General features: G+C 51.2%; 2 protein-coding genes across 2 annotated transcripts; both read left to right on the top strand.

The window, feature by feature from the left end:
• Positions 1-5,282: 5,282 nt before the first annotated feature.
• On the top strand, positions 5,283-6,064 carry MAP6 (microtubule associated protein 6). The gene has a single exon (XM_068137823.1). The coding sequence runs from the start codon at positions 5,333-5,335 to the stop codon at positions 6,062-6,064; it is 732 nt and encodes a 243-aa protein (XP_067993924.1). The 5' UTR covers positions 5,283-5,332.
• A 3,658-nt stretch (positions 6,065-9,722) lies between these two features.
• LOC137444498 (PE-PGRS family protein PE_PGRS33-like) lies at positions 9,723-10,754 on the top strand. The gene has a single exon (XM_068145303.1). It carries the CDS (start codon positions 9,723-9,725, stop codon positions 10,752-10,754), a length of 1,032 nt encoding a protein of 343 aa, XP_068001404.1.
• Positions 10,755-17,725: the final 6,971 nt, after the last annotated feature.

Below are 17,725 nucleotides of genomic sequence, written 5' to 3'. Positions count from 1 at the left end.
AATCTTATGTCCTTGAATTATCAGTTGAATTTTTTTTTCAAGCACTCAGGGAATCAATTATTTTTTCTTTATGCAACACTCAGATATAATAATAATAATAATAATAATAATAATAATAATAATTATTATTACTATTATTATTATTATTATTATTATTATTATTATTACTACTATTACTATTATTATTATTATTATTATTATTGTTATTTTCTTGGCTCCCATCCCATTTGGCCTTGAAGAATCCTCCCAGCATGTGTGAATCAGAACCATTGATAAGGAAAACAAGAACACCCCAGGCAAGTCCTCCTTCTTGGCAGTTGTGTGTGATTACAAAGTGATTGAAGATGTGAGGAACCACTATAAACCCTCTTGCAAGCTGCAGTGTCATCATGTGTTCTTGCCCCTGCTTTTGGGGACAGGAGGGATTTAGTCAAGGGTTTTTTGGTGCAGGTATCACCTGCAAAGCTGGGTGAGTTCCTGGGACAACCCTGCCATGATCAAGGACACAGAGATAGTGCTGCTGTTGAAAACAAACACAGGTCAATGGAGATTGCTCCTGTAATGGGTTGGGGCAGACCCCCTCCCCACCACGCGCAGAAATAACGACTCAGACAAACGGATTGCAAAGGTGATGGAAAGTTTAAATAGAACAGTGAGTGCGTGCAAGAAAAAAAACTAAAAATACAGTGACGAGAGAGAGAAACCCAAAAACAGACCCAGAGAAACCCATCCCTACCTGAGGGTACACCCGAGACCCCCAGGGCTCCTTCTTCCCCCTCCCATTGCTAGGCTAGTCTCAGCTGGCCAGATCTGAGACTGCCCATCCCCCCGTGGCCTTGGGCCTAACCAGGCCCAAAGCCAGGAGATCTCTCCCCCATGTTACCGGCTGACGGAGGAGGAAGAAAAGAGGAAGTGCCAGACCCCGCCACAAAACTTATAGTGGTGCAAGGGATCATGGTAGGAAATAACCTAATTTCCTGTGTCCACCCACTGGGCTGGACTTCTGGACACAGGAAGCACCCCGTAGCAGAGGGCAGCCAGCCCAAACTACGACAGCTCCTAAAATATCCAAGTTATTAATGCACAAGAGAACCTCATAGCTATTCCCTGTCTCCACATCAGCAGATCTCAGTAGGGATGGATCAGGGAACCACTGCTTGGAGGTCTACCCAAAATCAGTGCTTGGGCTTGCTCTGATTTGTATCCCTTTGTGGTGCCATTGGCATCATGCAATCTTCTGGCAGGGCTGTGCCCCAGAGTGGTACAATCCCCTGTACTCAGCACTGCTTTGAATACTGGGTTCAGTTTTGGGCCCCTCATTCCAAGAAGGACATTGAGGTGCTGGAGCTTGTCCAGAGAAGAGCAACAAAGCTGGGGAAGAGCTGGTGAGGAACAGCTGAGGGAACTGGGATTTAGTCTGGAGAAGAGGAGGCTGAGGGGAGACCTCATTGCTCTCTACAACTACCTGAAAGGAGGTTGCAGTGTGGTGGGGGGTGGGCTTTTCTCCCTAGGATCAGGAGATAGAATGAGAGGAAATTGCCTCAAGTTTCTCCAGGAGATGTTTAGGTTGGAGATTAGGAAGTTTCTTTCCTTCCAGAGTGGTCAGGGATTGAAACAGGCTGGCAGGGAGGTGGTAGAGTCCCCATCCCTGGAGGTGTTAAAAAGATGTGTGGCCATGGCACTTTGAGGCATGGTTTAATGGCCATGGCGGTGTTAGGTAGATGGTTGGACTCGATGTTCTTAGATGTCTTTTCCAACTGACACACTTCTATGATGCTATAATCCACTGCTGAGTGCCACCTGTGTCCTTGGCCAACCCCAAGACCAACATCCCACCCTGTGGCGTGATGCTTGGCTCTGCTCTTTTCCCAGAAGAGGCTGGAGAAGGAGAAAGCTTTTCTTGCTTTCTGCTGTAGTGATTGTAATTTAAACACAGAGGCATTTTTATTTCTTTAACTCCCATCCTCCTGGAGAGAGCTTTGCAGCCAGCACATCACTTCTGCTGATTAGAGCTAATGGATTTGACTTGATGCAAGAGATTAAATTCTCTCCATAGCTGATTCCTGAAAGTGGATGAGTGACCACGTTTCAAGATTTATATAGAACTGGAAGGTTCACTGCAGGAGATGATGAGCAACTTTGGTTTATTTTTTTCTTCTGCAGCTTCTATCACCATGCAGGTCTGCCTGGCATCTGCAGAGCAGCGCAGAGTCTCATGACACTGCAAAACCTCACTGAGCAGCTTTGCCCCTGTCTTTTCTTACCAAATAATGCATGACCAAGCATTTTGGGGTGAGTTGAGGTTAGCTGCAGATGAGGGAAGTTCAGAGAAAGGTTTACAGATTCATAGATTGATAGAATGGTTTGGGTTGGAAGGCACCTTAAAGATCCTCTAGTTCCAGCCCCCTGCCATAGGCAGGGTCACCTCCCTCTAAACCAAGTAGCTCAAAACCTCATCCAGCCTGACCTTGAACACCTCTGGCATGGGGGAATCCACAACCTCCCTGGGCAACCTGTTCCAGTAGACACTCCCTCTAATTTCTTCCTAATCTCCAGTCTAAATCTCCCCTCTTCTAGCCTCAATCCATTCCTCCTCTTGGTTCAGAGAAGGAAGAGAAAGATGGAGGTAGAGAGGGAAATGGAGGGAAGATGGAGGATGGCATGAAGGAGGTCTCCCCTCTTCCAGCTTCAATCCATTCCTCCTCATCCTATCACCACAAGCCCTTGTGATAAGTCCCTCCCCAACTCTCCTGTAGGCCCTTCAGGCTAAAAATTACTTTATTTGGTTCAGAGAATGAAGAGAGAGATGCAGGTAGAGAGGGAAATGGAGGGAAGATGGAGGATGGCGTGAAGGAGGTCAGAAGGGAGAAAGTGAAGACAAGGCTGGAAAACAGGGTGTGGAGGGAAGTACCAGGTGGCATTTGGGGTTGTGAATCCAACTCAGGAGTCATAGAAATGTTCAAGTTGGAAGGGACCTTAAAGATCATCCAGTTCCAAGCCCCATGCTATGGACAGGGACATCTTCCACTAGCCCATATTGCTTAAGGCCTCATCCAACCTGGCCTTGAACATTTCCATGGAGGGAGCATTTACAGCTTCTCTGGGAGATCTGTTTGAGTGTGTCACCACCCTCATGGTGAAGAAAATCTTCTTTAATCTAAATCTACCCTCTTCCAGTTGATAACATCATCTCTCAGCTGGAGCCAGAGCAGAGGAGGGCAAGGAAGCTGGGGAAGGGCCTGAAGATTGAATCTGAGGAGCGGCTGAGGGAGCTGGGGATGGTTAGGGTGGCGAAGAGGAGGCTGAGGGGAGACCTCATTGCTATCTACAACTACCTGAAAGGAGGCTGTGGAGAGGTTGATGCTGGTCTCTTCTCACAGGTCATTAGTGATAGAACAAGAGGGAATGGCCTTAGGCTGTGACTGGGTAGCTTTAGACTGGACAGTAGGAAACATTTTTTCACAGCAAGAGTGGTCAGGAACTGGAATGTGCTGGGCAGGGAGGTGGTTGAGTCACCAAGCCTGAATGTGTTTCAAGGTGGTTTTGATGTGGTGCTTGGGACTCTGGTTTAGGAGTGACCCTTGCAGAGTAGAGTTCTGGGTTGGACTTGGTGATCCTGAGGGTCTTTTCCAACATGAATGTTTCTATGATTCTGTGGTCCTGCCATTATCCTCCCAGATAAAGAGTCCCTCCCCATGTTTCTTAGAGGCCCCTTAAACTACTGAAATGTCTTATGTGTGCCTGTGCAAGTGTGAATGCATGAAGGGTGGGTTTGACATGTGTGTGGCTGTGCATGCTTTTACATGCTTGAGTACTGTGTACAGTTCTGGGTCCCTTAATTCAAGAATGATGTTGAGTTGCTGGAAGGTGTCCAGAGAAGGGCAACAAAGCTGGGGAGGGGTCTGGAGCACAGCCCTGGGAGGAGAGGCTGAGGGAGCTGGGGTTGTTTAGCCTGGGGAGGAGAAGGCTCAGAGGAGACCTTATTGCTGTCTACAACTACCTGAAGGGAGGTTGTAGCCAGCTGGGGGTTGGTCTCCCAGGCAGCCAGCACCAGAACAAGAGGACACAGTCTCAAGCTGTGCCAGGGGGGGTTTAGGCTGGAGGTTAGGAAGAAGTTCTTCATAGAAAGAGTGATTTGCCATTGGAATGTACTGCCCAGGGAGGTGGTGGGGTTGATGTCCCTGGAGGTGTTTAAGAAGAGCTTGGATGAGGCACTTGGTGCCATGGTCTGGTTGATTAGTTGGGGTTGGGTGATTGTTTGCACTTGATGATCTTGAAGTTCTCTTCCAACCTGGCTGATTCTGTCATTCTGTGTGTGGACATATGCGTGTGCTGAGGCATGTCTGACATGTCTGTGCACACGTGTGACTGTGCAAGTGTGTATTCATGCTGCATCAACATGTCCTACATGACTGTGCATGTGTGCACTTCCAGGGGTGTGTCTGTGCATCTCTGTGCATGCAGGAGTGTGTCTTGTATGTCTCTGTGCATGTTTGTGGCTCTGTATGTGCATGCAAGAGATGTGTCTTACATGCATGTGTGCATGTGTGCATGGCATGCATGTGTGTGACTCTATAGGTGTGTGCATGCCTGGGCATGTCTGATGTGTGTGCATATGTGTGTGTGTGCATGTATGTGTATGACTCTACAGATGTGTGCATGCCTGACATGTGCGTGCATGTGCATGCGTGTATGCATATGTGTGACTCTGCAGGTGTGTGTATGCCTGGGCATGTCTGACATGTGTGTGCATGAACATGTGTGTGAGTCTGCAGGTGTGTGCATGCCTAGACATGTCTGATGTGTGTGTGCATGTGTGTGTGCATGTATGCATGTGACTCTGCAGGCGTGTGCATGCCTGGGTGTGCATGTCTGAGATGGGTGTGCATGTGTGTGTGTGCGTGCGTGTGACTCTGCAGGCATGTGCATGTCTGACGTGCGTGACTCCGCAGGTGTGTGCATGCCTGGGTGTGCATGTCTGAGATGGGTGTGCATGTGTGAGCGTGCGTGTGCCTCTGCAGGCGTGTGCATGTCTGACGTGCGTGACTCAGCAGGTGTGCTCGTGCCTGGGCATGTCTGACGCGTGTATGACTGCGTGCTCGCATACGTTCACAGGCGCTGCTGCCCAGCCCTCGAGGTCTCTCCCCCCATACCTTACGCCGCACAAGCCCCTCCCCTTAGGCCACGCCTCTTTAGTTCCCTTCACGCGGCGGGGGGCGTGACCAGGCCCATTTTCGCCCCGCCCCCCCCCCCCTCCCTGCCTGCCTGCGCCCGGCGCTGCCTGGGCGCGGAGCGCGGTGCGGAGCGGGTGCGCTCCTTGCGCGGGGCCGCCATGGCGTGGCCCTGCATCACCCGCGCCTGCTGCATCGCCCGCTTCTGGAACCAGCTGGACAAAGCCGACATCGCTGTCCCTCTCGTTTTCACCAAATACTCGGAGGCCACCGAGCATCCCGGCGCTCCCGCGCATCATCTTCTTCAGCCTCCTCCTCCTCGCTCCTCTGCCCCCATCGAAACCCAGCCCGGTGGGGAGGCGGCGGCGGCAGCGGCGGGGGTTGGAGGTGGGGGGGAAGCGGCTCCCGGTGCTACCCGCCCCGGCCCGGCTCCCCACGCTTCTCCCCCGGCTGATTCGGTGATGCGACACGATTACAAACCCTGGAAGGTGCAGCGACCGGAACCCAGCTGCAAACCCAAAAGCGAATACCAGCCCTCGGATACCCCTTTCGAGAAGGAGACCCAGTACCAGAAGGATTTCCGTGCCTGGCCCATCCCTAAACGCGGGGATCATCCCTGGATCCCTAAACCGGGACCTTCCCCGGTCCTTGCCCTGGACCGCGGTTCCCCAGAGAAACCAGCTCAAGAGAAAAGACGGAAGGTTCTTCCCGAGAAGAAAGAGGAAGATGCTGAGGTGGAGGATGAGCATCCCAAAGGGATCCGGCCCGGGGATGGGAGAGAGAAGGGTCGGAAGAAGGTGGAGGAGGCGGGCGGGGGCAGGGCGACCGCCGATGCTCTCAACAGGCAGATCAAGGAGGAGGTGGCGGCGGGGGTCAGCTCGTCTTACAGGTGAGACACCCCCGCAGCTACTCCATCCCAACCCTTCTCCAGTTCCTTAATGCCCATCCCTATCCTGGGAGTTGGGTGAACCCTCAGCCCTTCTCCAGTTCCTTAATGCCCATCCCTACCCTGGGAGTAGGGTGAATGAATACAGCTTGGAAACATTTGGCGGGGGGAGGGAAGATTTGCTGTCTCCCTTCTCCTGGCGGGGGGTTGGGGAGAATGTCCTTAAAATTCCCCACCTCTGGCTGTCGCTGCTGGGGTGTGGGGAGCTGCTGTGCAGGTGGTGAAACCGTGGTCCTTTTTGTCCACTGGATTTGCAGCAGCTTCCTGTGTCCTCTGCCCCCCGCCCCCTCCATCCCGACCATATCCAGAAATGCAGCGACTCTCAGCACCTTGGCTTTCAGCAGGAGCAGGTTTGGAATCACATCCCTGGGATGTTACCGGTGGCTGCTGGTCATTTCCAAGCTCACTCTCGGCTGCCGTCGTGCAGCCAACCCCGAGGACCAGGCATCCTGACCACATCACTGCATCCCCAGGGTCCCACCCGCAGGTGGGGCACACGCATGGGAAGGTCCCACGCAGCACCCCAGGCTGGGAGCATCCCCTCCAGACAAAGCATCCTGGGATGCAGGTGACACGCGTCCTAGGCCGCTTGGGTGGGGCAGCTGTTGGATGCTGCCATGTTTAACGCAGCTCACATCCCTCTGTCTCCCCCCCACCCCCCTCCATCGTCCCCCCCACCCTGGTTGGGAATGAGATGCCCTCACTTCACCCCGGGAAGCGATTGCATTCAGGATTCGGAGCGCGGAACTCCTTGTCGTGCGCCGCTGTTCTTTCTTTCTGGCTTGAAGGGAGCTTGGATGCCTTGGGAATGCAAAACAAAAGTGCTGGAGTGGCTGCCCTGCAAGGAGGCTTTGCTGCAGTTGTGTTTTCCAGAGCTTTCCTTGGCAGAGCCCACTGCCACCGAGGCTGGGGTGGAGGGAGAGCAAAGGTGGGGTTTGTTGGGACAAAGGTGTCACGGCAACCTTTTTTCCTCCTCCTCCTCCCTCTACCTGTGTGGTTGCCAAGGTGTTTATGCCTTTGAACGGTTGATTTTCCTTCCCCAGGGAGATTCAGAGGTGGCACCCTGCCCTCAGATGGGTAGGGAATCCATTCAGGTTTAAAGTGAAGCTGGGTTTGGACTCTTCTGTCCCACCATGGCCATGGCAGAGCTGGCAATGATCAGCCTTCCCACGTCCTCGTGTGGGAAATGGTTCAGGCAGTGGAGATTTTGGTTGGCTTTTTTTTTTTTTTTTGTTGTAGTTATGTGTCCTCTCAGGCTCTTGCTCTGGGTGAAAGGGATGCTGTGGGCTCAGGTGGATCCAGGTGTGGTGGTGATGGTTGTTCGAGACATGAGGATGCAGCCAGGGATTTTCAAGGTGTCTCTTTTGCAGGGATGGAAGGTGTGGGGTTAAGGTTTTTCCAGAAGTAACACAGCCCTTCAATCTGCTTTGGCCTGCTGTGATTTTTGACTCAGCTTTTTGTCTGGTCATCTTCCAAGGTCTGCAGCTCAGTAGTGGCAGGGGGTTGGACTAGGTGGTCTCCAGAGGTCCCATAGAGCCCCTAAGATTCTTTGATTCTATGATTCTACAGCAGAAAGCTGTCCTAGGGCTGGAGAGCTGTTGTGTTGCTCTTCTCTGCTGGTGTAAAGGATAATTAGGCTTGGTTATTTGCATATTGAAATGCAGATTGCTCACCCTCCCATCATCCCTCCATGTACCATCCCTCCTGTCTGCTCCAGCAAATTCATACAGGCTGGCTTGAGTGTCCTCTCCATGCAAAGGGGTTGGGGCAGCTCAGATGTTGAACCCAAGAGGAATCTGAAGGTTTCAGCCCTCCTTGTGTTGCTCCTTCAGGACACCCTCAGGGCTTCTCTTTCTCTTTGGGTCCTTATCTGTTCTCCCACTTCCAAGTTTTTCTTCCTTGAGGCATATTGGAAGAGAAGTGTTTGCTCTGATGCTCAGCCCTGGAACATAAGCACTTCTTCATTCATGCATGAGTGACGTTTGGGCTAATTGTTCTAATTTTCTGTTCAAATTAGGCATCTTTTAAGTGTTGTTTGTTCTTTGGGTTCTTTCTAAAAGCCAAATTCTCCAAATCCTTCTTACTCTCGAGAACCTTGCTGCTCCAGGAGTCCCTGCTGGGTGGGTTTCAAACACCAATGGAGACTCCACAGCCTATTTGAACAACCTTTATGGGCCACCAAGCAACCTAAGTTACCTCCTGGTGACCTTTTATTAGAGAGGAGCAAGGATGGCTGATATGGGACCAGTTCTCCATGGCCTTTGGGGAGCTTGTGCATGGAGGAAGGTTCCCCAGCAGCAGAGAGCAAGGGGGAGATTTCCTTACAGCCCTCTGCCGCCGCTGCAGATCAGTGTAATGTGATGCTCTGAGGCTGAGGAACAATTCCTTGGTGAAACCAAAGGGACACCAGCAATGATTTATGCAACTCACTCTGTCCCCTTGAGGTGAGAGAGCAGAGCATGGGACAGGGTAAGCAGCCAGCCCAAGGTCATCAGGGAAGTCTATGCTAAAAGGAGGAATTCCCTTTGCTAACCTCTTGATACCAAGACAAATCAACACTGCAGAAACTGTGTGCTTGTGCCCTCCTCCCAGGTCTGCCTGGACCTTCAGAGCAGAGGTGATGACCATGGGGGATGGAGGCTAGTCCCAGACCGAGACAGGGATGATTTGCCTGCATTAGCATTTGAACCCAGATGCCTCCAGTGAGGCCAGAGCAGCTGGGACAGGGCTTTGCCTGTCTGAAAGAGACTGTCTGTGCCCAGAGATCCTACAGAATACAGAAGATTTATTTGTATTATTTTTCTCCACCTCTGTATTATTCATCTTTAGATTATTCCTCTTTGCCTTTAGATTATCAATACACACTTATTAAATATTTGAATCTGGGATTTATTTAGGTACTTATGCCCCAACAAATTGTCCCTGCTGACTGCAGGGAGGTTGGACAAGATGACCGTCAAGGGTCTATTCCAACCCAGGGCATTCTGTGATGCTGTGATTCTAAATTCCCTTGGCAAACCAAGGGCCACAGTGGGCTGAGATGCTCCTTCTTAATGGTTTCCACAAGTTAAGGGACTTCCATCCATTGACAGCAAGTAGGGTTGAAGATGATTGAGTCATGCATGGTGGCATCTGCTTGCCAGTGACTGTTCTGTGACTCCTCCTCTTTGGATGTGAGGAAACTGAGGCAGAGGTACTGAGTGACCTACCTGAGCCTATGCAGTGCATCAGGAATGAGGCTGGGGTCAGAGTGCAGCTCCAGAGCATCGTTCTCCTGTTGTTCTTCTGGGCTTGAGGTACTGGAAGCCGTCACTGTCACCTGGTGTGACCCAGGTTCCAGCCCCAAGGTGCTTCTTGCCTCAGTTTCCACACCCCCCCAAAGCAGGTTGCATGTCCTCTTCTTCTCTGCAGTCCTGCTTCTCATGGTGGCCTCTGGACCCTGAAGGACCAAGCTTAAGGCCCAGGGTGTCTTATATCATGTAGGGATACTAGGTTTGTGTGGCTGATGTGACTTCTAGATAAGAGCCAGGACCCATTCTGGAGGCTTCTTAGCTCCATGGAAAGCTGTTGGTGTTGGGTGGAGCCTTTCCTTGTTTAATTACCTGATGACAATAGGAGGATCTGGTGGCATCATTGAGAGCTTTGGAGGAACAGGAAGAGTTGGTGGCATCATTGAGGGCTTTGGAGGAACAGGAGGAGCTGGTGGCATCATTGAGGGTTTTGGAGGAACAGGAGGAGCTGGTGGCATCATTGTAAGCTTTGGAGGAACAGGAGGAGCTGGTGGCATCATTGAGGGCTTTGGAGGAACAGGAGGAGTTGGTGGCATCATTGAGAGGTTTGGAGGAACAGGAGGAGCTGGTGGCATCACTGAGGGGTTTGGAGGAACAGGAGAGTCTGGTGGCATCATTGAGAGGTTTGGAGGAACAGGAGGAGCTGGTGGCATCATTGAGGGCTTTGGAGGAACAGGAGGAGCTGGTGGCATCATTGAGGGCTTTGGAGGAACAGGAGGAGCTGGTGGCATCATTGAGGGCTTTGGAGGAACAGGAGGAGCTGGTGGCATCATTGAGAGGTTTGGAGGAACAGGAGAGTCTGGTGGCATCATTGAGAGGTTTGGAGGAACAGGAGGAGCTGGTGGCATCATTGAGGGCTTTGGAGGAACAGGAGGAGCTGGTGGCATCATTGTAAGCTTTGGAGGAACAGGAGGAGCTGGTGGCATCATTGAGGGCTTTGGAGGAACAGGAAGAGCTGGTGGCATCATTGAGGGGTTTGGAGGAACAGGAGAGTCTGGTGGCATCATTGAGGGCTTTGGAGGAACAGGAGGAGCTGGTGGCATCATTGAGGGCTTTGGAGGAACAGGAGGAGCTGGTGGCATCATTGAGAGGTTTGGAGGAACAGAAGAGTCTGGTGGCATCATTGAGAGGTTTGGAGGAACAGGAGAGTCTGGTGGCATCATTGAGGGTTTTGGAGGAACAGGAGGAGCTGGTGGCATCATTGAGAGGTTTGGAGGAACAGGAGAGTCTGGTGGCATCATTGAGGGGTTTGGAGGAACAGGAGAGTCTGGTGGCATCATTGAGGGTTTTGGAGGAACAGGAGGAGCTGCTGGCATCGTTGAGGGGTTTATCTCTACTGGGTACTGAATACCTTGAGCTTTACTTCCTGCTGCATGGATGGAGGGGAATGGAGAGGGCTGGTGTTGACCTTGAGTGTGTCCTGGGTGGTTTATTTTTCTCTGCCTTCTTCATCTTTCAGTCTTGTCCTTGTGTTACCTTTATTCCATGAAGGAAAAAAAAAAACTGGATAAAAAAGATGCAAAGGGGAAATTTCAGCCCTTTCTATGGTGTCAGATGGTTAGTAAAGTCAGGAATGTTCCCCAAAGAAGTAACATCATGAAACCTCTTCAAGTTCTCCACCAAAAAGACAACCTTGTAGTTTTACCAGAAATCACAGTATCACAGTACTTTCATAGAATCATAGAGTTGTTAGAGTTGGAAGGGACCTCAAGGATCACCCTGTTCCAACCCCCCTGTCATGGGCAGGGACACCTCACACTTCAGCAGGTTGCTCAGAGCTACATCCAGCCTGGCCTTAAAAACCTCCAGGGATGAGGCTTCCACCACTTCCCTGGGCAACCTGTGCCAATGTCTCACCACCCTCATGGGGAAGAACTTCTTCTTAACAGCCAATCTCAATCTTCCCATTTCTAGTTTTGCTCCATTCCCCCCAGTCCTGTCACTCCCTGACACCCTCAAAAGTCCCTCCCCAGCTTTCTTGTAGCCCCCTTCAGATACTGGAAGGCCACAATTAGGTCTCCTTGGAGCCTTCCCCTCTCCAGACTGAACAACCCCAACTCTCTCAGTCTGTCCTCACTGCAGAGCAGCTCCAGCCCTCTGCTTATCCTCGTGGACCTGCTCTGGACACCTTGCAGCACCTCCAGATCCTTCCTGGCACAGAGGCTCCAGAACTGGACACAGTGCTCCAGGTGTGGTCTCAGCAGAGTGGAGCAGAGGGGCAGAATCCCCTCCCTGGCCCTGCTGGCCACACTTCTCTTGCTGCAGCCCAGGCTGTGGTTGGCTCTCTGGGCTGCAAGTGCTCACTGCTGGCTCCTGTTGAGCTTCTCCTGCCCCAGCACCCCCAAGGCCTTTTCTTCAGGGCTGCTCTCCAGCCAGTCCCTGCCCAGCCTATATCAGTGCCTGGGATTGCTCTGACCTAGCTGCAGGACCTTGCACTTGGTCTTGTTGAACTTCATGAGGTTGTCATGGGCACAGCTCTCCAGCCTGTCAAGGTCCCTCTGGATGGATCCCTTCCCTCCAGCTGTCTGCTGCAACGCACAACTAGGTGTCATCAGCAAACTTGCTGAGGGTGCACTCAGTGCCACTGTCCATGGCTCCCACAAAGATATTAAGCAAGACAGGTCTCAGTAATGATCCCTGAGGAACTCCAATTGTCCCTGGCCTCCACTTCAGCATGGACCCATTGATAACTACCCTTTGGGTGTGGCCATGAAGCCAGTTCTTTATCCACTGAATGGTCCTTCCATCAAACCCATCCTGCACCAGCTTGGAGACCAGGATGTGGTGTGGGACAGTTGAAAGGGAGATCCAGAGATCATCCAGTCCAACCCCCATGCCAGAGCAGCATCACCCAGGGTAGTCCACCCAGGAATGCATCCAGGTGGGTTTGGAAAGTCTCCAGAGAAGAAGATTCCACAACCTCTCTGGGCAGCCTGCTCCAGGGCTCCAGCACCCTCACACCAAAGAAGTTTCTCCTCATGTTGAGCTGAAACCTTCTGTGTTCAACTTTGCATTCATTGTTCCTCATCTTATTACTGTGCAGCACCCAAGAGAGCTTGGGCCCCTCATCTTGACAGCCACCCCTCAGAGATTGAGAGACATTGATCAGGTCCCCTCTCAGCCTTCTCTTCTCCACACTAAACAGCCAGACTAAACAGCTCTTCACAGGGGAGATGCTCAAGTTCCCTAAGCATCCTCCTGGCTCTCCCTTGGACTCTCTTCAGCAGGTCTCTGTCTCTCTTGAGCTGGGGAGCCCAGAACTGGACACAGGATTGCAGCTGTTGTCTCAGGAGGGCAGAGCAGAGGGGGAGAAGAACCTCCCTGTCCCTGCTGGCCACACTTTTCTTGCTGCATCCAAGGATCCCTTGGTCTTGGAGAAAGATCCAAGGTCTTTCTCAATGGAGCTGCTTTCCGGCAGGGCAGCCCCTACCCTGTCCTGGTGCCTGCTGTTATTTCTCCCCACATGCAGGACCCTGCACTTGTTCTTATTGAAATCCATGAGGTTTGCCTGCACCCAGCTCTCAGCACAACCTGTCCAGATCTGGTTGGATGGCAGCACAGCCTGAGAGGTGTCAGCCAGCCCCCAGTTTTGTATCATCAGAACCTTGCTGAGGACACTCTCAATCCCTTCAACCTGGTTGTTGGTAAAGATACTGAATAAAACTGGGTCCAGCACTGATCCCTGGGGAACACCGCTGGCCAGAGGCCTCCAAGTTGGCTCTGTGCCACTGATGCTGACCCTCTGAAGTCTGTTGTCAAGCCTGTTTGCAATCCACCTCAGAGGCCACATATACACAGAGCAGATATATAGAGACCGTGCATATATATACAGACCAAATAAATTATCTTCTTTTTTTAATTATTTTGTTTCTCCACCAATATCCTTTCCTATCAGAGGAAACAAAGCAAGGAAGGCTTCAATGGGAAATTTTGGACTGCCTCTAGTATTAATGAAGTGCCTGTTGCTAATGTTCTGTCATTCATCTTGAGCCCTGGAGGTACTAAAGATGTGGAGCAGATGAGATTGTGTAGTAGCTCTAGAGATGAATGAGTCAGTGCTGGAGACTCACTCTGTGTTTTTGTGAGACACAGAGGAGATCATTTAAGGAGGGATGTCCATGTAGGAGTGCTGAAGCAAGCTATATGAAGTCAATATCTTGAGTAATGTGCTCAGTTTTGGGCCCTCACTCCAAGGAGGACATTGAGGGGCTGCAGCAGGTCCAGAGAAGGACCAAGCTGGTGAGGGGTCTGGAGAACAGGGCTGGTGAGGAGCAACTGAGGGAACTGGGGGTTGTTCAGTCTGGAGAAGAGAAAGTTGAGAGGAGATCTCATTATAGAACTCCCCAAAAGGAATTAGAGCCAGGTGGGGATTGGTCTCGTCTCCCAAGTAGTAAGTGATAGGATGAGAGGTAACAGCCTGATGTGTCACCAGGGGAGGTTTATGTTGGAGATTAGAAGAAACTTCTTCACTGACAGGGTTTTCAAACACTGGAACAGGCTACCCAGGGAGGTGGTTGAATCTCCATCCCCAGAGGTTTTTGAAAGAGGCAGAGATGTGGTGCTGAGGGCCATGGTTTAGCAGCAGCCTTGGTAGAGTCAGAGAATGGTTGGACTGGATGATCTTAAAGGTCTTTTCCAACCCCAACTATTCTATGTTTCTCTACTCCATCATTATAGTGATGGAAATGGAAGTCTGGAAGGACATCCCGAGATCATCTGGTCCATATCCCATTCCTAGGGAAGGGGGTGATATATATAAACCACACCACATTGATTTTATCTAATCTAGTTTTGAAGATCTCCAGTGGAGGACATGGCCACCACACTGAGACACCCAATACAGAATACAGAATTAACCAGGTTGGAACAGACCTCTGAGATCAAGTCCAACCTATCACCCAACACCATCTCATCAACTAAACCATGGCACCAAGTGCCTCATCCAGGCTCTTTTTAAACACTTCCAGTGATGGTGCAGCTTGTGACTGTGTCCTCTTGTTCTGCTGCTGGTTTCCTGGGAGAAGAGACCAACCCCCACCTGGCTACAACCTCCCTTCAGGTAGTTGTAGAGAGCAATAAGGTCTCCTCTTCTCCAGGCTAAACAACCCCAGCTCCCTCACCCTCTCCTCATAGGGCCATAACAGGCTGCCCAGAGAGGTGGTGGAGTCTCCATCTCTGGAGTCGTTGAAAGCCCACCTGGACACTGTCCTATACAACCTGCTCTAGGTGAACCTGCTCTGGTGCAGGGGTTGATCTCTGGAGGTCCCTTGTGGAAATAGTCCTTAGTCCACTTCCTAGGCTGGGTTTGGGCATGGACATGAGCCAAGAACAGATCCCAACATGGAGTTTGGGTGCAAACAGCTTATTTTGAGGATTAAAGGAGTTTAGTAGAGTGACCATGGACTGGCCCAGGCTTCAGTACCAAAGAACATTCCTGGGTAGATTTCGTTTCCTAAGGTCACTTCAGGTATGAACTCCTGGAAACATTCCAGATCAGGTTGGATGGGGCTTTGAGCAACCTGATCTAGGTGAAGATGTCCCTGCTGACTGCATAGGGCCTGGACTAGATGGACTTTGAAAGTTCCTTCCAACCCCAACCATTCTATGATTCTATGACTAGGCTTGGATAAGAGTGTCTCTAAAGAAACCCATGGAAATGGATTCCCTTTTGCTCTTGGATGGATGGGAAGGGGTAGGATGTTTCCTTCCATCCAGAAAAGGTTGTTCAGAGAGATGTTTGGCAGCTTTGGCTAAGGCTGAGCTCTGGCTCAGCAGTTGCTTGATCCATACCTTTAGTATCAGGAGGAGACAGAGTTGGATGACTATGTAATAACCATGAGTAGAGACAGGCCTTGTATTTAGGTGGACACAAAGAGGGTGGAGATGGGTGCTGCAGACATGCAGGCATCCTGCCACTCTCTGTGTCTTGATGTCACAGGATCACAGCTCACAGGATGTTAGGGCTTGGAAAGAACCTCCAAAGATCATCCAGTCCAACCCCCCTGCCAGAGCAAGACCACAGAATCCAGCACAGGTTACACAGAACACATCCAGATGGGGCTGGAAAGCCTCCAGAGAAGGAGACTCCACAACCTCCCTGAGCAGCCTGTTCCAGTGCTCTGTGACCCTCCCAATGAAGAAGTTTCTCCTCATGCTGAGGTGGAACCTCCTGTGCTGTAGATTCTATCCATTGCCCCTTGTCCTATCACAGGGAGCAACTGAGCAGAGCCTGTCCCCTCCCTCCTGACCCCCAGCCCTCAGATAATTATGAACATTTATTAGATCCCCTTTCAGTCCCTGATGTCCTCTGGATATAGTCCACAAACTGAGAAAGGCTGGTGGTAGTATCTCCAAGTGACAGATACTTGATCTCAGATGAAGATGTCCCTCCTTAATGCAGGGGGGTTGGGCTAGATGACCTTTTAAAGGTCCCTTCCAACCCAAACCATTCCAAGTTGCAGCATATGCCACCATCACATTGAGGTGGACTGTATCCAGGCCCAAAAGCTAACTGGGACCTGCTCAGAAGTGTAGACAATACTGAAGCTCTCTGCTTTGACTGTGTGCAAGCTGGGGCTGGTCTGTGTGTACTGGAGGACAGGATTGAGCAAGAGGAAGAGATGGAGGTGAGATACAGGTCATGGAGTCATAGAATAACAGATTTGTTTCATTTGGAAGAGACCTTTAAGATCATCAAGTCCAACTGTCAACCTAACACCACCATGGCCATTAAACCATGTCCCCAAGTGCCATGGCCACACAGATCTTCAACACCTCCAGGGATGGTGACTCCACCACCTCCCTGGGCAGCCCGTTCCAGTGCCTGACCACTCTTACAGGAAATAAATGTTTCTTAATATCCAACATAAACCTCCCTTGGTGCAACTTGAGGCCATTTCCTCTTGTTCTATGTCCTGATATGAGGGAGAAGTGACCAACCCCCACCTCCTTATGATGTCTTTTCAGGGAGATGTAGAGAGCAATGAGCTCTCACCTCAGTCTCCTCCCAGTTCCCTCAGCTGCTCCTCACCAGCCCTGTTCTCCAGACCCTTCCCAGGCTTTGTTGCCCTTCTCCAGACATGCTCCAACAGGACACACTCCACTCAATATACTTCATTAATTTTTCCTATGCTCCAGCTCAGTTGTGTCACCTCAGCAGGGACCTTTAGGTACATAGGACTAGATGTGACCCTCTGAAACATTAAGTCCAGGTGTTTAGTTTGTTATTTTGTCTTCACGAGTAACACCCAAGGCTTTGTCTCAGAAATAGGGAATTCATCAAATCATAGAATGGTCCAGGCTCTAAGGGACCTCCAAAGGTCAACCAGCCCGACTTCCCTGCAGTCAGCAGGGACATCCTCAACTAGATCAGGTTGCCCAGAGCCCTGTTGAGCATCACATTGAATATCTCAAGGGAAGGGGCCCCAACTACTTCCCTGGGCAACCTGTTCCTCTTTTTCACCAGCCTCATGGTGCAGAGCCTGTTCCTAATATCCAATCTGAATCTGCTCTGCTCTAGTTTGAAGCCATTGCCTCTTGTCCTGTCCCTGCAGGCCTTTGCAAACAGTCTCTCTGCAGCCTTCCTGTAGCCTCCTTCAGGTACTGGCAAGCTGCTCTAAGGTCTCCCTAGAGCCTTCTCTTCTCCAGGCTGAACACCCCCAGCTCCCTCAGCCTGGCCTCAGAGCAGAGCTGCTCCAACCCCTGAGCATTTTCATGGCCTCCTCTGGACCTGCTCCAGCAGCTCCAGGTCCTTCCTGCTCTGAGGGCTCCAGAGCTGCACACAGCACTCCAGGTGAGGTCTCCCCAGAGCAGAGCAAAGTGGCAGAATCACCTCTCTGGCTCTGCTGCCAACGCTGCTTTGGATGCAGCCCAGGCTGCCCTTGGCCTTCTGTGCTGCAAGCTCACATTGCCTGCTCCTGTCCAGCTTCTCCCCCCACCAGCACCCCCAAGTCCATTTCCTCAGGGCTTCTTTCCATTCCCTCCTCCCCGAGTCTGTACTGATAGTGAGGATTGTTCCAGCCCAGGGGCAGAGCCCTGCACTTGCTCTTGTTGAACCTCATGAGGTTCACCTGGGCCCACAATTGCGTGATGCCAGCTGGAAGGGTTGGCAAAGACCTTGGTCTGGTGGTTGGCAATCATCATCTCATTTTCAGTCTGAGTCAATGGACAGGTTATAGTCTGCTGGCTGGTTGGCAGTGGGTTACCTTAGTGCTTTTCTCCTGTCTGGAGGTCACTGCTCTGGCTGGTCTCCAAGCACAGTGTCCACATCATTTGTCTCTGTAGTTACCACATCCAAAGTTTTTAGTCTCCTTTTTATT

The sequence above is a fragment of the Melanerpes formicivorus genome, unplaced genomic scaffold, assembly GCF_026170545.1.
Source record: "Melanerpes formicivorus ecotype bairdi unplaced genomic scaffold, bMelFor1.0.p_v2 SCAF_1, whole genome shotgun sequence".
In the NCBI taxonomy this organism is placed as follows: domain Eukaryota; kingdom Metazoa; phylum Chordata; class Aves; order Piciformes; family Picidae; genus Melanerpes; species Melanerpes formicivorus.
Note: the sequence above shows the minus strand (reverse complement) of the source record. Positions and strands in the feature narration are given on the sequence as shown.

What these genes read in the sequence shown, in the direction of transcription:
- MAP6 (XM_068137823.1), top strand. Translation starts at nt 5,333, where the DNA reads ATGGCGTGGCCCTGCATCACCCGCGCCTGCTGCATCGCCCGCTTCTGG.
- LOC137444498 (XM_068145303.1), top strand. Translation starts at nt 9,723, where the DNA reads ATGACAATAGGAGGATCTGGTGGCATCATTGAGAGCTTTGGAGGAACA.